At 42.5% G+C, this 13,205-nt stretch overlaps 2 protein-coding genes across 10 annotated transcripts in view; both read right to left on the reverse strand.

Annotated features, from left to right (window-relative positions):
- Positions 1–3,142: 3,142 nt before the first annotated feature.
- Positions 3,143–6,393, reverse strand: LOC144512735 (uncharacterized). Its single transcript, XM_078243634.1, has 3 exons — positions 6,015–6,393; positions 5,046–5,140; positions 3,143–4,912 (listed from the first exon to the last, which is right to left on the reverse strand). Exons 1-3 carry the CDS (start codon positions 6,247–6,249, stop codon positions 3,980–3,982), a joined length of 1,263 nt encoding a protein of 420 aa, XP_078099760.1. The 5' UTR covers positions 6,250–6,393; the 3' UTR covers positions 3,143–3,979.
- A 419-nt stretch (positions 6,394–6,812) lies between these two features.
- LOC144512732 (R3H domain-containing protein 1-like) overlaps positions 6,813–13,205 on the reverse strand; it is a 46,471-nt gene continuing 40,078 nt past the window's right edge. For 6 of the 9 annotated variants that reach the window (XM_078243623.1, XM_078243625.1, XM_078243620.1 and 3 more), the window contains 5 exons: positions 11,194–11,375; positions 10,375–10,534; positions 9,296–9,393; positions 8,997–9,081; positions 6,813–8,057 (listed from right to left, as the gene is read on the reverse strand). In XM_078243623.1, the coding sequence (XP_078099749.1) occupies positions 7,741–8,057; positions 8,997–9,081; positions 9,296–9,393; positions 10,375–10,534; positions 11,194–11,375 (842 nt within the window). In that variant the 3' untranslated portion in view covers positions 6,813–7,740. Of the gene's footprint in view, positions 8,058–8,996; positions 9,082–9,295; positions 9,394–10,374; positions 10,535–11,193; positions 11,376–13,205 lie in introns of those variants that run through there. The other 3 variants (XM_078243626.1, XM_078243627.1, XM_078243628.1) reach the window with 3 other exon arrangements.

Raw genomic sequence — 13,205 nt, forward strand, 5'->3', positions numbered from 1 at the left:
CTTGTTTGCACAGGAATCATTGTACACAGCCAGCATCAGACTCAACTGCACCCCCGTCTTTAAATATTCAAGTACAAAGTAATAGTTAAAGGGGGGCCCACACGTGGCGTCCGTGTGTTGAGCCTTGCGGCCAGCGGTGTCAAGGTTTAACAGGCAATTGCGTTTCTTCTTTACACCCCGCTAACTGCAAGCTTTTTGAAATGGTCAGAGGAGAGACTGATTATTTTACCGCCACTTCCTGGATCGGCTCGTAAGGGAGGTTGTGCAGATGGGACGCTGAAATGTGAGAAAGCAGGAAGACGGAGCAGATGATCAATACAGTACACAGCATGGACTTAAAGGATAATTCCACTTTATTGCAACGTGGGTCTTGCTCAACAGGCTTTCTGTGCATGTAGGTACAGAGTTGTAGTAGTTCAACAAAACATATCGATAAACGATGAGCTATATTGTGAAATTATCATTCTTCCTCCCACAACAGAGCCACAAAGGAATTATCTTGCTATGGTAGGTACAGCATCTGTATGTGCTGGAGTGGTGAAAGAAGTATTCAGATCCTTCACTTAAGTAAAAATACTAATACCACACTGTAGAAATACTCTGATGTGCTGTGGGGGTAGTGAGACAGGAACGAGGGACAGGTGCAGGGAGGTGCAACGTCACAAAGGCGGGAAAATTCTCAACTGGCGGAGGCATGGGGAATGACAGCGTCAACAAAGAATAGAGGAAAACAAGTAGTTGGAGTAAAACGCTTAAAGAGCACCACAGTAGATGGGATCACTGGGTTGATAGAAATCGGAAGACACACAGTTTATATCTACACATTATTCATTAGTCACACATGGGTCACTTTTGTAAAAATTCAATGGGATCCAGTGTGTTTACATTATGGGTCATATGTTGTGAGTCCAATCAAACACCCTTCATCCTTTTTTCCACAGCTAACACACACAAACTGTTTTCTTGGTCTGTTGCCCCCAATTTCTCCTACATGGCTCTTCTATCACAACTCTTTAACACCCATGGGGGGGGGGGTTGGGAAGGAGGGGGGCAGTGGGTACAACTCGTATCCCTCCCTACCTTCCCCCTCCTGGGAAGGGTGATGATCTGTAAAGAGAATCATTAAGACGCAATTTGTGACTGCAGTGTGCACACACACATCGCCTGGAGAAGACTATTCATCACCAGCAGCTTGCAAGCACTTGCTGCTTGTCTGCATGATCTCTGACTTCCAAGATATGTGTGCCTCAACATGACCACACGCGCATTCACACTCAGAAATAGAACAATAGGTGGTCTGGTGGTGACAGGCACCATCCAATCCATGGACGGACTGGTGTGTCCCCACCAGCCTTCCTACATATGAGCACGCTTTGTAATCGTTTGGGGGTCTTGCTTTGTAATTGTTTTGCGTTTCTCTGTAGTTGCTGTGCGTCTCTTGTGTGGTTGTTTTCCATCTCTTTGTGGTAGTTTTGTGTCTCTGTGTGATTGTTTTGAGTCTCTTTGTGGTCATTGTGTGTTTATTTGTGGTAGTTTTGCGTCATTTTTTCAGTCATTTTGTGTCTCTATGTAGTCATTTTGTCTCTTTGTAGCCATTTTGTGACTCTTTGTGGTTGTTCTATATCTTTTTTCTGTCATTTTTTGTCTCTTTGTGGTCATTTTGCTTCCCTTTATGAGCATTTTATGTCTCTTTGTACTCGTTTGATTGACTTTCCAATAAGAAATGTCAACAGTCACAGTCACTACCGGCCTGTGCCCAGTTAGACCCGTTAAGTAATCCTTCCATATTTCAATCACAGCTTTGACGCACAGCAGACCCAATCCCCCATGAAACATCCTTGAGACAGACACTCAGGCTTCCTTTTCTGGCCTGCTGCTGTTCTTGACCTCCATCATGAAAGTCATACATGTTTAATATATTCAAAAATGCAATTACCTAATTATTCTTTATGCATAATGAGGACAAAGAACCAGCGTCAAGACCATTTCAGGAAAACAAATTCATGCTTTCTGCTCGTTGACCCTCCTTTCCATTTTAACTTCAGCCCCCACCCAAATAATGGGTAATTGTTCAAGACGTGCTATCAAAGGGGCAGCAGAGGGGTCTGGGTGTTAAGAGGCATCACTCTCTCCTCTGTGCATCTTTGATGAAGGGTTCTTCTGCTATAATGCAATTCCTCCATCCTGGATGTTTTCATTGTATTCGAGAGCTTCCCCTAACAACGCCTAGCGCTGCAGCTCAGCAACCTCTCCCACTATGTTCCTATGGTAACAACCCACAGTGTGTGTGTGTGTGTGTGTGTGTGTGTGTCTGGGAGATGAGTGATTGTCTGTTTGTGTGTGTTCATTATGGTTGTGTGGCTTCTTTTTACATAATGAATCAATTATCGAGGCTGTGGAACCAGCTCATTTGAATAATCGCAGAGAGAAAAAACGCTCTCCACACAACATGATTTGACTGAACATCTTAACACAGCACATGCACAGATCAGTATTTCCCTTGGTGAAAGTGCAACACTGTGTGTGCGTGTGGAGAGGGTGTAAAATGGGGCGTCCAACTGACATTATTTGCCTGCCAATCTGCACCCGGCTCGCCAAACCCAGCCTCCATAATAGAGAGCCTATGGCAGCTACAGTGTCTCTATTTTTAATCATATGGGAGAAAGTGTCATACTGCCCCCTGCTGTTAAATGTGGGTCCATGATTCTGATCACAGCAAAACGACAGTAGGATTTATGACCATATCACAGGTTTATCTGTGTTTTTTGCCCCCTCTAGGATTAGGCACTGGTTATGGTTAGGGTTAGGTGCCTTGAAGTCAACGGTCGCAGCGCTGCCTTGAAGTTAATTAGGCAATGGTTATGGTTATGGTTAGGTGCCTTGGAGGCAGCGGTCGCAGCGCTGCCTGGAAGGAGCCATTGGGGGCTTAAAACACCATCGAGCATATCACAGCCAAGCACAGAACATACTATATATATATATATATATATATATCCTCAATGGTGGAAATGTGCATTTTCAATTCTGTATTAAAATATGTTAAACAGAGAAAACTACGTTCTCTTCTGGGAGTTTTTTCTTTCGTCTGTCTGCCATGAAGACTTCAGTTTACCGGATTAAAAAAACTAAAAAACACAACAAATACCTCAAATAAAATGATTTATTCCCATTAAATGATTAAAGAATCTCTGGAAGAGAAAAGGAAGATGTGATTATGTGAGACAGGTTGTCATCTGTCATTTTTTGTGTTTATTTAATTAAAAGTAATAAGGATGTGAGGAGGTTAATTAAGACTTATCCCTACTGCTGTGAGAACATTGTTTGGATTAAGACCTGTTGTTTAAAGGCCTAATTATTTACTCATGCATAAACAGGAGGAAAGCTTCACCATGGAAACAAAGAGAAAAGCAAAAGCATTGGGGTTTTATAATAATAAGAGCACTAGAGTTTTCGGAGTAATGGACACATATATTATGATAGATAAAGTATTAATCACTTCTATAGTTCTAATTATTAGCCAGGGAAAATGAAAAATAACTGTGTGAGTGTAACGCAGGAATCAAAATGCCTTTTGTGAAGCCAACATGCAGCACAACTGCACCACCCTGTGGTCGTAGATAAAAGTACATTCATTTCTTTTTGCTTCATCTATGACATTCTCAGAGTATGAGTCAGAGAGGGGACTCGATACCGAAGGACCGATGACTCTTATGCAAGAACCCTCCAACATGTACAAGCACGTTAGTGTACAGGAAATTCACATCATTGCAGACTTGAATCAGTTTCTGTTTCGCAGGCTGCTCCTCCTCAGCGTAGTCGATCTGTTGAACTTCTAATATTGACAGCCAAAACTCCACCAAACTCTTGAGGTCCTCCGGCGCCTGCTGGATTCTTGAGGCCGTCTTGGAGGTTTGCCTCTCAGACAACACTATCCGCGTGAGGTCGCTACCTTCACACTCAACGGACACATCAAGACCTCTCAAGCATCTGTCAAACGCCTTCTTGTCAAATGTTTCATTGTGTCGACCCAGATGCACGTATCCTCCTGATCCTCTGGACAGATTGCAGACAGCTCTTTTGTATCCTCAGTATTGCTCTTGGAGGACGTTGAGACATTTGTAAGTCTGGTCTGGAGGATCTTAGCAGTGAAGACTGAGCTGCTCTGATCTGATCCCTTCAGAAAGTCAGTACTGCTGTAGCAGGAGCCTGTGTGATTCTCTCTGATCTTGGTTGCTGAAATCCTGTCTAGGCTGCGGTGTTTTTCGAGAATGTTGTCTTCGCCTGGCTGTTTTGCTGATATTTCGTCTGCTAGGAGCAGGTCCTGGCCTGATAAGACATGTCTAACCCCTGTTTTGAGCATTTGTCTGGTGTTGACCTTTGTTCTCTCGGCCCTATATTCTGAGGGCATTTCAAAACTTCTCTCCTCTTTATCACTGTCGCAAAAGCTCCCGACAGCCAAACACTCATGGGAAACTTTTTGCCTTGAGGAAACGTTTTGAGTTTTTGCATTGGAGAGCAGGCTTTGGACTTCAGTCGCCTCACCTGTAGTCTGCAGCTGCGTTGATAAGCAGTTTGAGCTCGCTGGTCCCAGCTTAGCTTTAGGACCGCTGCGGCTTACAGAGCTGACAAACTCCTGATGAGCTATTACCCTCGGATTAGGAGGAGTTTCTTTTAGTTTGGCGGCAGCAGTTTGGGCTGAGACTGTGGATTTAAGCCGGCTGGCCCTGCAGATGAGGTCCTGTCTCAGGGCCTGGACGGCAGCGAAAGGCCCTTCAATGGTGGCTTTCATCTGCTGATGGAAAGGCTGGAAACGTAGCGACCTGTGAGCTAAACGCAGACTCTGAATCAGCGACGATTGATCTCTGCCGAATACGGAGAGGTCAACCATAGCGCTGGGGACGTATAAAAACACCTGCAGCACAAGAACATATCTGAATCAGTATTTTATACCATCTGAGAAAAATTGTTACTCACATAAGTTACAGATGAGCCAAACTCTCATGAAGTTAAAATTAAAATTAAATTAAAACCAAACCGATACTTACATCTCTAGTGAAGGGAAACACTGTAAGAAGGACGTCGTCAGGAAACTCGCTGTCCATCATGATCTGTTGCTTCTTTCGCACGACCCTCTCTGCATCTGCCAAGAGTAGTGTACTGTGTTCTGCTATGGTCTCCATCCATGTCCACATTATAATGTTTCATGATGCCATCAGAGCACAGAGCCTACTTATTATCCATCAGTCTGATACTGGCTTGCTGTGACTATAATTTGGCAAATTAATCCAGTCATCAGCCAGGCAGCACTTCACTTTGCTACATATTGCATAATAGGTTCCCATGGGAACCAATTAAGCATAAAACTGGAGATACTTAACAATGACTATAGTTGGTTTAAGGCATTTATGTATTTTCATTTCCATTCACTGATAAAGGCAGCCTCACACACTGCCATTACATTAGAGCCACAGCTACTAAGCATAAAAAATAAACAGACGGGAAAAATAAATACAGGGCTAGCTTTGAAAAAAATCCCAGAGAATGCTGAATGTATATCTAAAACGACTCTTCTGGCCACCTGGATTAAAAAATATTCAGTTAATTTTCGACTGTATTTTCTGATCCAGGTAGCCAGAATATACCTCCTTGCTGTTCTTTTTTGGATCACAAACAAAACATTTGGCATTACTTTGTAAGAAAGTGTAGGAAACATCAACATACCAATAGTAAAATTTTGTTGTTGACATTGTACAAATTGAGCAAGATGTCATTTCCTGCCACCCACCATCTTTGATTGGAGAGTAGAAAATAACATTTTGTAAATTATATACTTTTGATCCAGATGGTTAGTGATGCTAAATTACCTCTGTGGTTTTGAAAGATGGCTGGTGATTTATTAATGCTCTGTGACTGAAATTTAATAATAAAGTTATTACATACCGTTATACATACACACACAGTAACGTTGTACTATTAGCTTGTAGCCTATGTTAGCTTTAACCCTGTTAATTTACCTTCAGTTTTGTCAAAAGTGACAAAAGCGACTCCGTCCATGTTGGTGGGATATGTGACCACCTGAACGTCTCCTCCACGACTCCTTCTGCAGCTTTGGAAATGAATAGTCAGCTTGTCAGCCATCCTGCTAACGGGTAACACGTCGGGTACACCGGACACAACCACCGTCCTATGTCCCTCCCAGGAGTCGGTGTTCATTATAGCCGCAGACATGAACTCTTGCATTGCAAACATCGCAGCTAACTGCTAACCATGCTGCTAACGCGCGTTTTTTTCAACCTCTTCCGCCGTTGCTATAAACACAAATTCAGTTACCTGAAGAGTCAAAGGTTTAGTTCAGTTTCACTTTCACTCTTCTTGGAGCTGTTGGTTAGAAGATGTATCAAAAGCCTTTATCCACTAGGCGTCTCTGTTTCTCTACATTTCAGTGACTGAGAAGAGGGTTTATTCAAAATGGCTAATTTATGCAGCTGGAAATAAGGCTGCTAAGCAGAGCAAATATATCTGCAATGCCCAAAAGACAGAGATCCCAGCCTAAGGCAGTTGCCTCATTATGCTTTTTTTTTTTTTTTCTTCCCACACTTAAGGAATATCTTGCTCCAAAAAAGAAAAAAAAGAAAATACACCCTCAAATTTTAGATTATTGCTCACCTTTTAGTATTGGAAAAAGTTATGTCAACACATGTGGTGTAAACATTTATTAGAGTCAAACCAAAAAGAAATAAAGAAAAGCCACACCAGACACATAACACCTCTCATGATTCACACAAACAAAATCCCCCAAAAAAGAAGCCAAGTAGAGTGACAAACTCGATTGTATTTGTCTTGTGCATATAAACATTTTAATTAAATATAAAAGAAAGAGGCCTGGCCGAGTGCAACAAACAGGCACGGGGGGGGGGGGGGGGTGTCGATAAAAGAAAATCCAGGCCTTGTCCGATACTAATTAAATCTTCATCTCGTTCAACACTTCAGTGCAAATCCAACATTCACTGTGTATAAAAGTGACTTTAAATAATTCAGGTAGTATATCTATTATTCAGTGTTTATTATTGTATGGGCTCACATTGTACAAGTGTTGCTGCATGTTATTGTTAGAAGCATGTTATACAAGAGAAGTAACCCATTCCTGTGTAACTAACGGAAGATAAATGCTGCTCAGTTTTATGAGTCAGTGGCTAGCACACAGATGATGGAACTGTTGATGAATGTTAAATAAAATAAAACACTTACTTTGATATGAATGCTCAGTTTCAATGCATTAATATGGTACGGAGCCCCAAATTCTAATTGTCTAATGGGCACAAAAACATTGTTGAACCAGAAACAAGTAGAATGTGTGTATGTTTAGCACGATATGGTGCTGTCACACTCATACACCTGCTATTAAAAGAGCCACAGTGGAGTCACTAACAGCTGGCAAATGAAACCCAAAGCTCTCCAAACACATTCACTTTTAAACAGCAAACTAGATTTTCAGAATAGAGAGGGGCCAGCTCAGTAGCCACGGACGCATTTCACAAACAAAACAAAACTCAGACCTGTTGGCCAGAAAAAATGATAAAATGAACTAAAACAAAGTAAAAGTGAACATTCATTCTTCAAACATTTGATACGTTTTTTTGATTTGGACAGAGTCTGGGACTTGATCCGAGGTCCAGACTGAGGCAGGTGGTTGGATGTGCGTTCATGTGGCGCTCCTTAGATGCACCAAGATCTTAGCAGCTATGAGCCGGCCTTGTCCGAGTCACACAGCTCCCCTTTGTGTCTGGTACTAGTTCTGAGTTTAAAGGTTGCCTGGGGGCTGCTGTGGTGAAGCGCGGTGCTCGGGGCAGCATATCTGGAGGGTAGCATGGCAAATATGGAGTATGGGGCCAGGTGTCCGCTGGGAGCGTCTCTGGTTGTGTTGCACAGCCGGGGCTGATGTTCCGACAGCCGCTGGATCAATTCGCTCCCTTTGCAGAGCTCTGCCAGGAGATGGTGGGAGTCTGTACAGCTGATCCCCTCTGGAGGATCTGTCACATCCAGGATCTGACTGCTCACTGCAGACACACAGACACACGCAGCACTGTGAGCAGCAGAGCCAGTAAGTAAAACAACTGTCATGGGTGAAGAGAAAACTCAGACCTGCACCATCGGGAGGCTTCAATAAACTGCTGCTGTCAGCTTTAAAGCTTTAGCTGGAAGGTCAGTCAGACTGTTGCAGTGTGATCAAGCAAACCTATATACAAATATCACTCACATTTTGTGTTGTTACCGTTTCTTGATAGGTTACATTTTCAAAAACTGTCAGTCTAAAGATAATGCTGCTTTTCTTATTTCCAGAAAGTGTGACATTTTAGAGGCAGCGCTGTAATGTTGAACTTTCCACCAAGCCTTAACGCACAACACACTGGGCTGCAAACGAGCCCCCTACTTTTGATTGTACTAGTGGGATTGTTGACAAGAGCACCTGAATAATGCAAAAAAAAATACCTCGGCAAGTGCAAAAATACGACGCCATATTTGAAATAATCAGCACATTTCTCTCGGCACAATACCGCCGGGGCTGCAGGTTCCACTGCCAGGTGTGAATTCCGCCCCGTTTGTAATTTATTCTGCTTACATTCACAAACAGATGCTTTTCTCCACAGCTGCGGAACGCAGCAAGCATATTTTGACACAACAAAAACCTGCTGTTATTTCAGTTAATCTGCTAAACTGACTACACAGCAGCTGAGCTGATCACGTGATGATGAATTTCCTTTTCTGATTGACATCTAAAACCTGATGTTTCACTCTGGACTGCATGTTTTGACAAACCGCTTGCCTGAATTCCTAGACAACTGTATAGAAAGCATTTCATAATATACCAAATTTCTATTTGGTGCATCTTACAGTAAAGGGAAGGTCAAATTTCGGTCAGAAGCTCTGAAATTAAAAATGGCCGCTGTCATCTCGATGTTCACTAAACTCAAGCCTCCCTCTGGACTTCCTATTACCTGCTTCACCTACACTGAGATCTGAAGACAGAGATTTTCTGCTGGCCTTCCTCCCATGACCGCTACGCCAAACCCCCAGTGGACCCTGAGGATACAGAGGACAACAGTTAGGGTATCTGTGGAGGGAAGTTTCCTCACCTGAAATGTAATATCTTTTTTTTTTTTTTTGATAAAGAGGAAGAACTTTACAACTGCAAGCTCAGAAAATAACTGTTAGATTACTGATAGAAGACTCTGAAACCACCCCCCCCCCCAATTCAAATCAAGCGTAACACGCGGTGAGAGTTTGTGTGTCTGACCTGGTGTTTGGCCACCATGTGGGCAGTGTGGATCAGCGGAGGTCTGATGGAGGGTTTGTACTGCAGAGGTTGGCCCAGTAGAGAGTAGTGTGCTTCACCTAGACAGTATAGCCAAAACACAAAGTTAGCACAAACTGTGAATTTTCACATCAGTGGAAACAAGAAACTGAGTTTATATGGACTTGGATGTGGGCCTTGATCCTGAGCGAACAATGGAACATTTGAAGATATGCATTTTGTATATATATTTATTTATTTGAGCAAACAAAAATGTATTCTGTGCTAAATAGTATGTAATTTCTGAACTGAAATGTAATTTGTAAATTAGTCCGTAGTTTATTGGCTTGCAGCCTAGCCCTCTTTTTAGGTAGCTAGCCTTCTTCAGCCAGATAAGCAGCAGCAGCTAGATGGCTAATTTGATAATTCCATTTAAACAGCCAAGGCATTAGAGTTTCCTTAAAAAACATTAACTTTGACTGTGTCTCTAAATGTAATGCAATTTCAATCTAAGATATGACATTTGTTGGAGAGAGTGAGCTAAATTTCAGTTTAAAAGCATGCTATTAAAAGGTGGTATGTAACCAATATGGTATTAACTACCCATTTGTGGCTGTGGAGTACCTGCTTACCATTGTCCCACTGCTTCCATACCTCCTTAGTAACAGATAATCTAGTAGCAATTGAACTGGAGACAAAACAGCCAATCAGAAATGACCTACTCCAATTTTCCAATTGGCTATAATTGTGGCACAGTACAAGGCTGTGTGAGCTTCAGTGAGAGGCAAGGCTAAGCTGAAAGTGTACAGACCAGGGATGCTGAGAAAGGACAAGTGAGTAAAACTGAGTGAGAGAGGTTATCATTATATGCTCATGTGGATAATTTACTAAGCTCAATATTTTAGTTTGCTGAAATGAAATCAAATTTTGCGTGATAACTTCTCTACAAAATAAAATGACTATGCTTGCAAAAAAATCTTTGCACACTCAGGATTAAGAAATACAACTGCATACATTTTGATGAGCCTGCTATTATCAGTCAGTGAGTGAGTAAACACCCTGGTGGCCTATGTGCCTCTGACCTTGTCCACTGTGGCAGAAGGCTGTAGGGAGCGGCGGGGGGTGGTGGTGGTGGTGCGGGTGGGCCATGACAGGGATGGACGAGATGCCTGATGGGAGGCCCTTGACGCTGGGTGGCTGGCCTGGCAAGGGAGTGAGTGCCGGAGACAAGGACAGGCTGCTCTACACACAACACACCGGCGGTGCGGTGAGAGAAAACGGGGAAGAACAGAAACACTTTCATTCAAAAAAAGCAACAATCTCAATTTCTCTCTTTCGTCAGTTCTGTCGTTCAAGTTGTTGCTTTAATGTACCGTTTCAACCACATTAGTCCCCCAAATGTACCATTACACCTTAACGCTAAGGACTATTTTATTCTCATTTTCAGGTTACGCCAGCATTGACTTCATTTGCAGAGCCTATTTACTACGACATTTAACCTGCCTGGAGCGCCACGGAGGCCGTGTTTGGCAATTCTCGCGTCACTGTCAGACTCAGACGACCAAACTAAATTGGCTTTCTTGCGACAGTCTTAACTTTCTGACACATACTGTATTGTCCTATGTGGCAAACATTACCTGAGCAGATTTATAATTTAATTTGACATTTTATTATTATTATTATAATATTTGAAATAGTTGTCAAGTCAAAACCTCTGGGCCATTGAGCTAATTAAATCTTCTCAAAACCATAAGACAACCTCAACAAGGTTATTAAAAGGTTACATACAATCGTTTGACATTACAACAATGCAGTTTTATTTTAACTCTGAAACTCTGAAAAGTGGTATTGTTTTGCGTGACTGTCTTTGCCTAATCGATGCACATGGGCAGCGTTTGTACCTGGGTGTTGTCTGGAGGTGGGGGGAGCTCAGCAGGCCTGCGGCTGCGCTGGTGCTCGGGGCCCGAGTGTTTGTGGCCAGGCTGTTTCCGCTGGCAGGGGGAGGGAGCCCGGGGCTGCTGGCAGGAGGGCGCTGTCATTTGCAGCATCACCATGCCGCTGCCGTGGGCCGAGGGTAACAACCCTGCACAAATACCAAAATAAATAAATAACACAAGCTGGAATTGAAATAGTGTTGACAAGAGGCAAATCAGGTCACGCAGAAATGGTAAAACACACTATATAACTTATTTTCATTCATTACATCGGTTTTTTTTGCCCAAAAAGCTTTCTTTCAGCAATTTTGTTTAGCTACACATCAGTGAAAACACCGCTCTCACACCGTTAGCCCCAGAGCAATTAGGTTCTAAGTGCCTTGATTATAAGGGCACATCCGTAGCGGCAATAACAGTCCATACCATTTTGCTGCTAAACCTTCTGCAATGATCCGGTAGATCCAATTATCTTATTAGTTTGTGACGCATGAACGTGACTTAACCCCCCCCCCCCCCACCAAAAAAACAATCAGAGGTTGAGAAGCAACCTTCTGCTCCATCAATTCAAAAAATATATATTCCACCTAATTAATTTCTGTTTACATAAAGCTCACATTAGGTGAAAATCACATTGGAAACTTTGCACAGCCGACACCAATGTTGATTTATGAATTATTACCCAACAGTAGCAAGGACAATGGATATTTGGACTTAATCTGCAGATTATTTCTGGCCCCGGCCTAGCCAATTAAAAATGTTTACTGGTGACGCTGTAGGTGAGGCCGCCGCGAGACCTTCATCTGACCTCATTACTGACGGGCTGGAAATGATGGCTCCCGCCATTGCGCTCACATAATAATCAGGCATGAATAATAAAGGTCATTAGTAAGGAGACTGCCCCACCTGGGCCTCTGGACAGAGATTCTGTGAGCCCTCGAAAGGCCAACACAAAACAGGCAACACAGGAAAAGATGGAGAAAGGTTATTATGGCAACTTTTTGTATTTATTTTTATATTATTTCACCCCTCCCATATCTGTGTGACATCCACTCAAGCGGTCTCCTCACACGGGCTACGGAAGAGCTTTTTTTCCACAGAGCTGTGGACAGGTTGCGGAAATCAACCCCCATCACTACTATCACCACCACCCAGCCCCCCACTACACAATCACATGCACAGACACACACAAACACTTGCGCAGATAGAACCGTCTGCTTAATGCTTAATGACGCAATAACTTTTGTGTTCATTGCTCCCTACATTTATATATTTTGAGTATTTATTTATATCATGGGTAATATGTGTAGGTGGTCATGGGCATGAGTGAGGTGTGTGGGTGAGTGTGCATATATCTCATTTTATCTTGTATTTTAATGCTGCAAACTGGATTGCTCCAACCAAGTTTTCTTGTGTAAATATATGCAATGACAATATCTATCTATCTATCTATGGTAGTTTCAACTATCTATCTCCCAATTTACCTATATATATATATCTATTACAACTACACATATATCAACAAGGTCCATATATCTGCTGACTTATTAAAGAAATGCCTTCACCTCATGCTTTCTGTACTGCTGATATGATATCAGAGCATGAATGAGTTTACATATGATGGTCTTGTAGTGAACAGCAAGCAGTTGTTCATTTAGAATCATCATTTAGGAGTAGGACAGTAGGGAAACTAGGACTATTTTTTTTACTTAAAATTAGATTAACCCGTGCCCAACCATGTAATAATATATCCCAATACAACCATTGGAGCATAACTCACACTGGAGCTGCCAACGACATCATTCAAAGATGCAAAACAACATTTGGACGGAAGTTGTCAACACAACATTTGCAGTGGTCGACCTACTGGCTGTTTAATCTCCGTGCAGCTTCAGAGGAAGAGGAGAATGGATGTGCAAATCACTTTCACTTATACACACACTCCAGGGAGCCGTCATCACCACGCCTCACTCTTTCTCATT

Source organism: Sander vitreus, chromosome 24 (assembly GCF_031162955.1).
Source record: "Sander vitreus isolate 19-12246 chromosome 24, sanVit1, whole genome shotgun sequence".
NCBI classification, from domain to species: Eukaryota; Metazoa; Chordata; class Actinopteri; order Perciformes; family Percidae; genus Sander; species Sander vitreus.

What these genes read in the sequence shown, in the direction of transcription:
- LOC144512735 (XM_078243634.1), bottom strand. Translation starts at nt 6,249, where the DNA reads ATGTTTGCAATGCAAGAGTTCATGTCTGCGGCTATAATGAACACCGAC. An exon ending in CACTTTTGACAAAACTGAAG is followed by an intron (nt 5,141 to 6,014) that starts GTAAATTAACAG and finishes TACTCTTGGCAG; the next exon opens with ATGCAGAGAGGGTCGTGCGA. An exon ending in TGTTTCCCTTCACTAGAGAT is followed by an intron (nt 4,913 to 5,045) that starts GTAAGTATCGGT and finishes CTTGTGCTGCAG; the next exon opens with GTGTTTTTATACGTCCCCAG.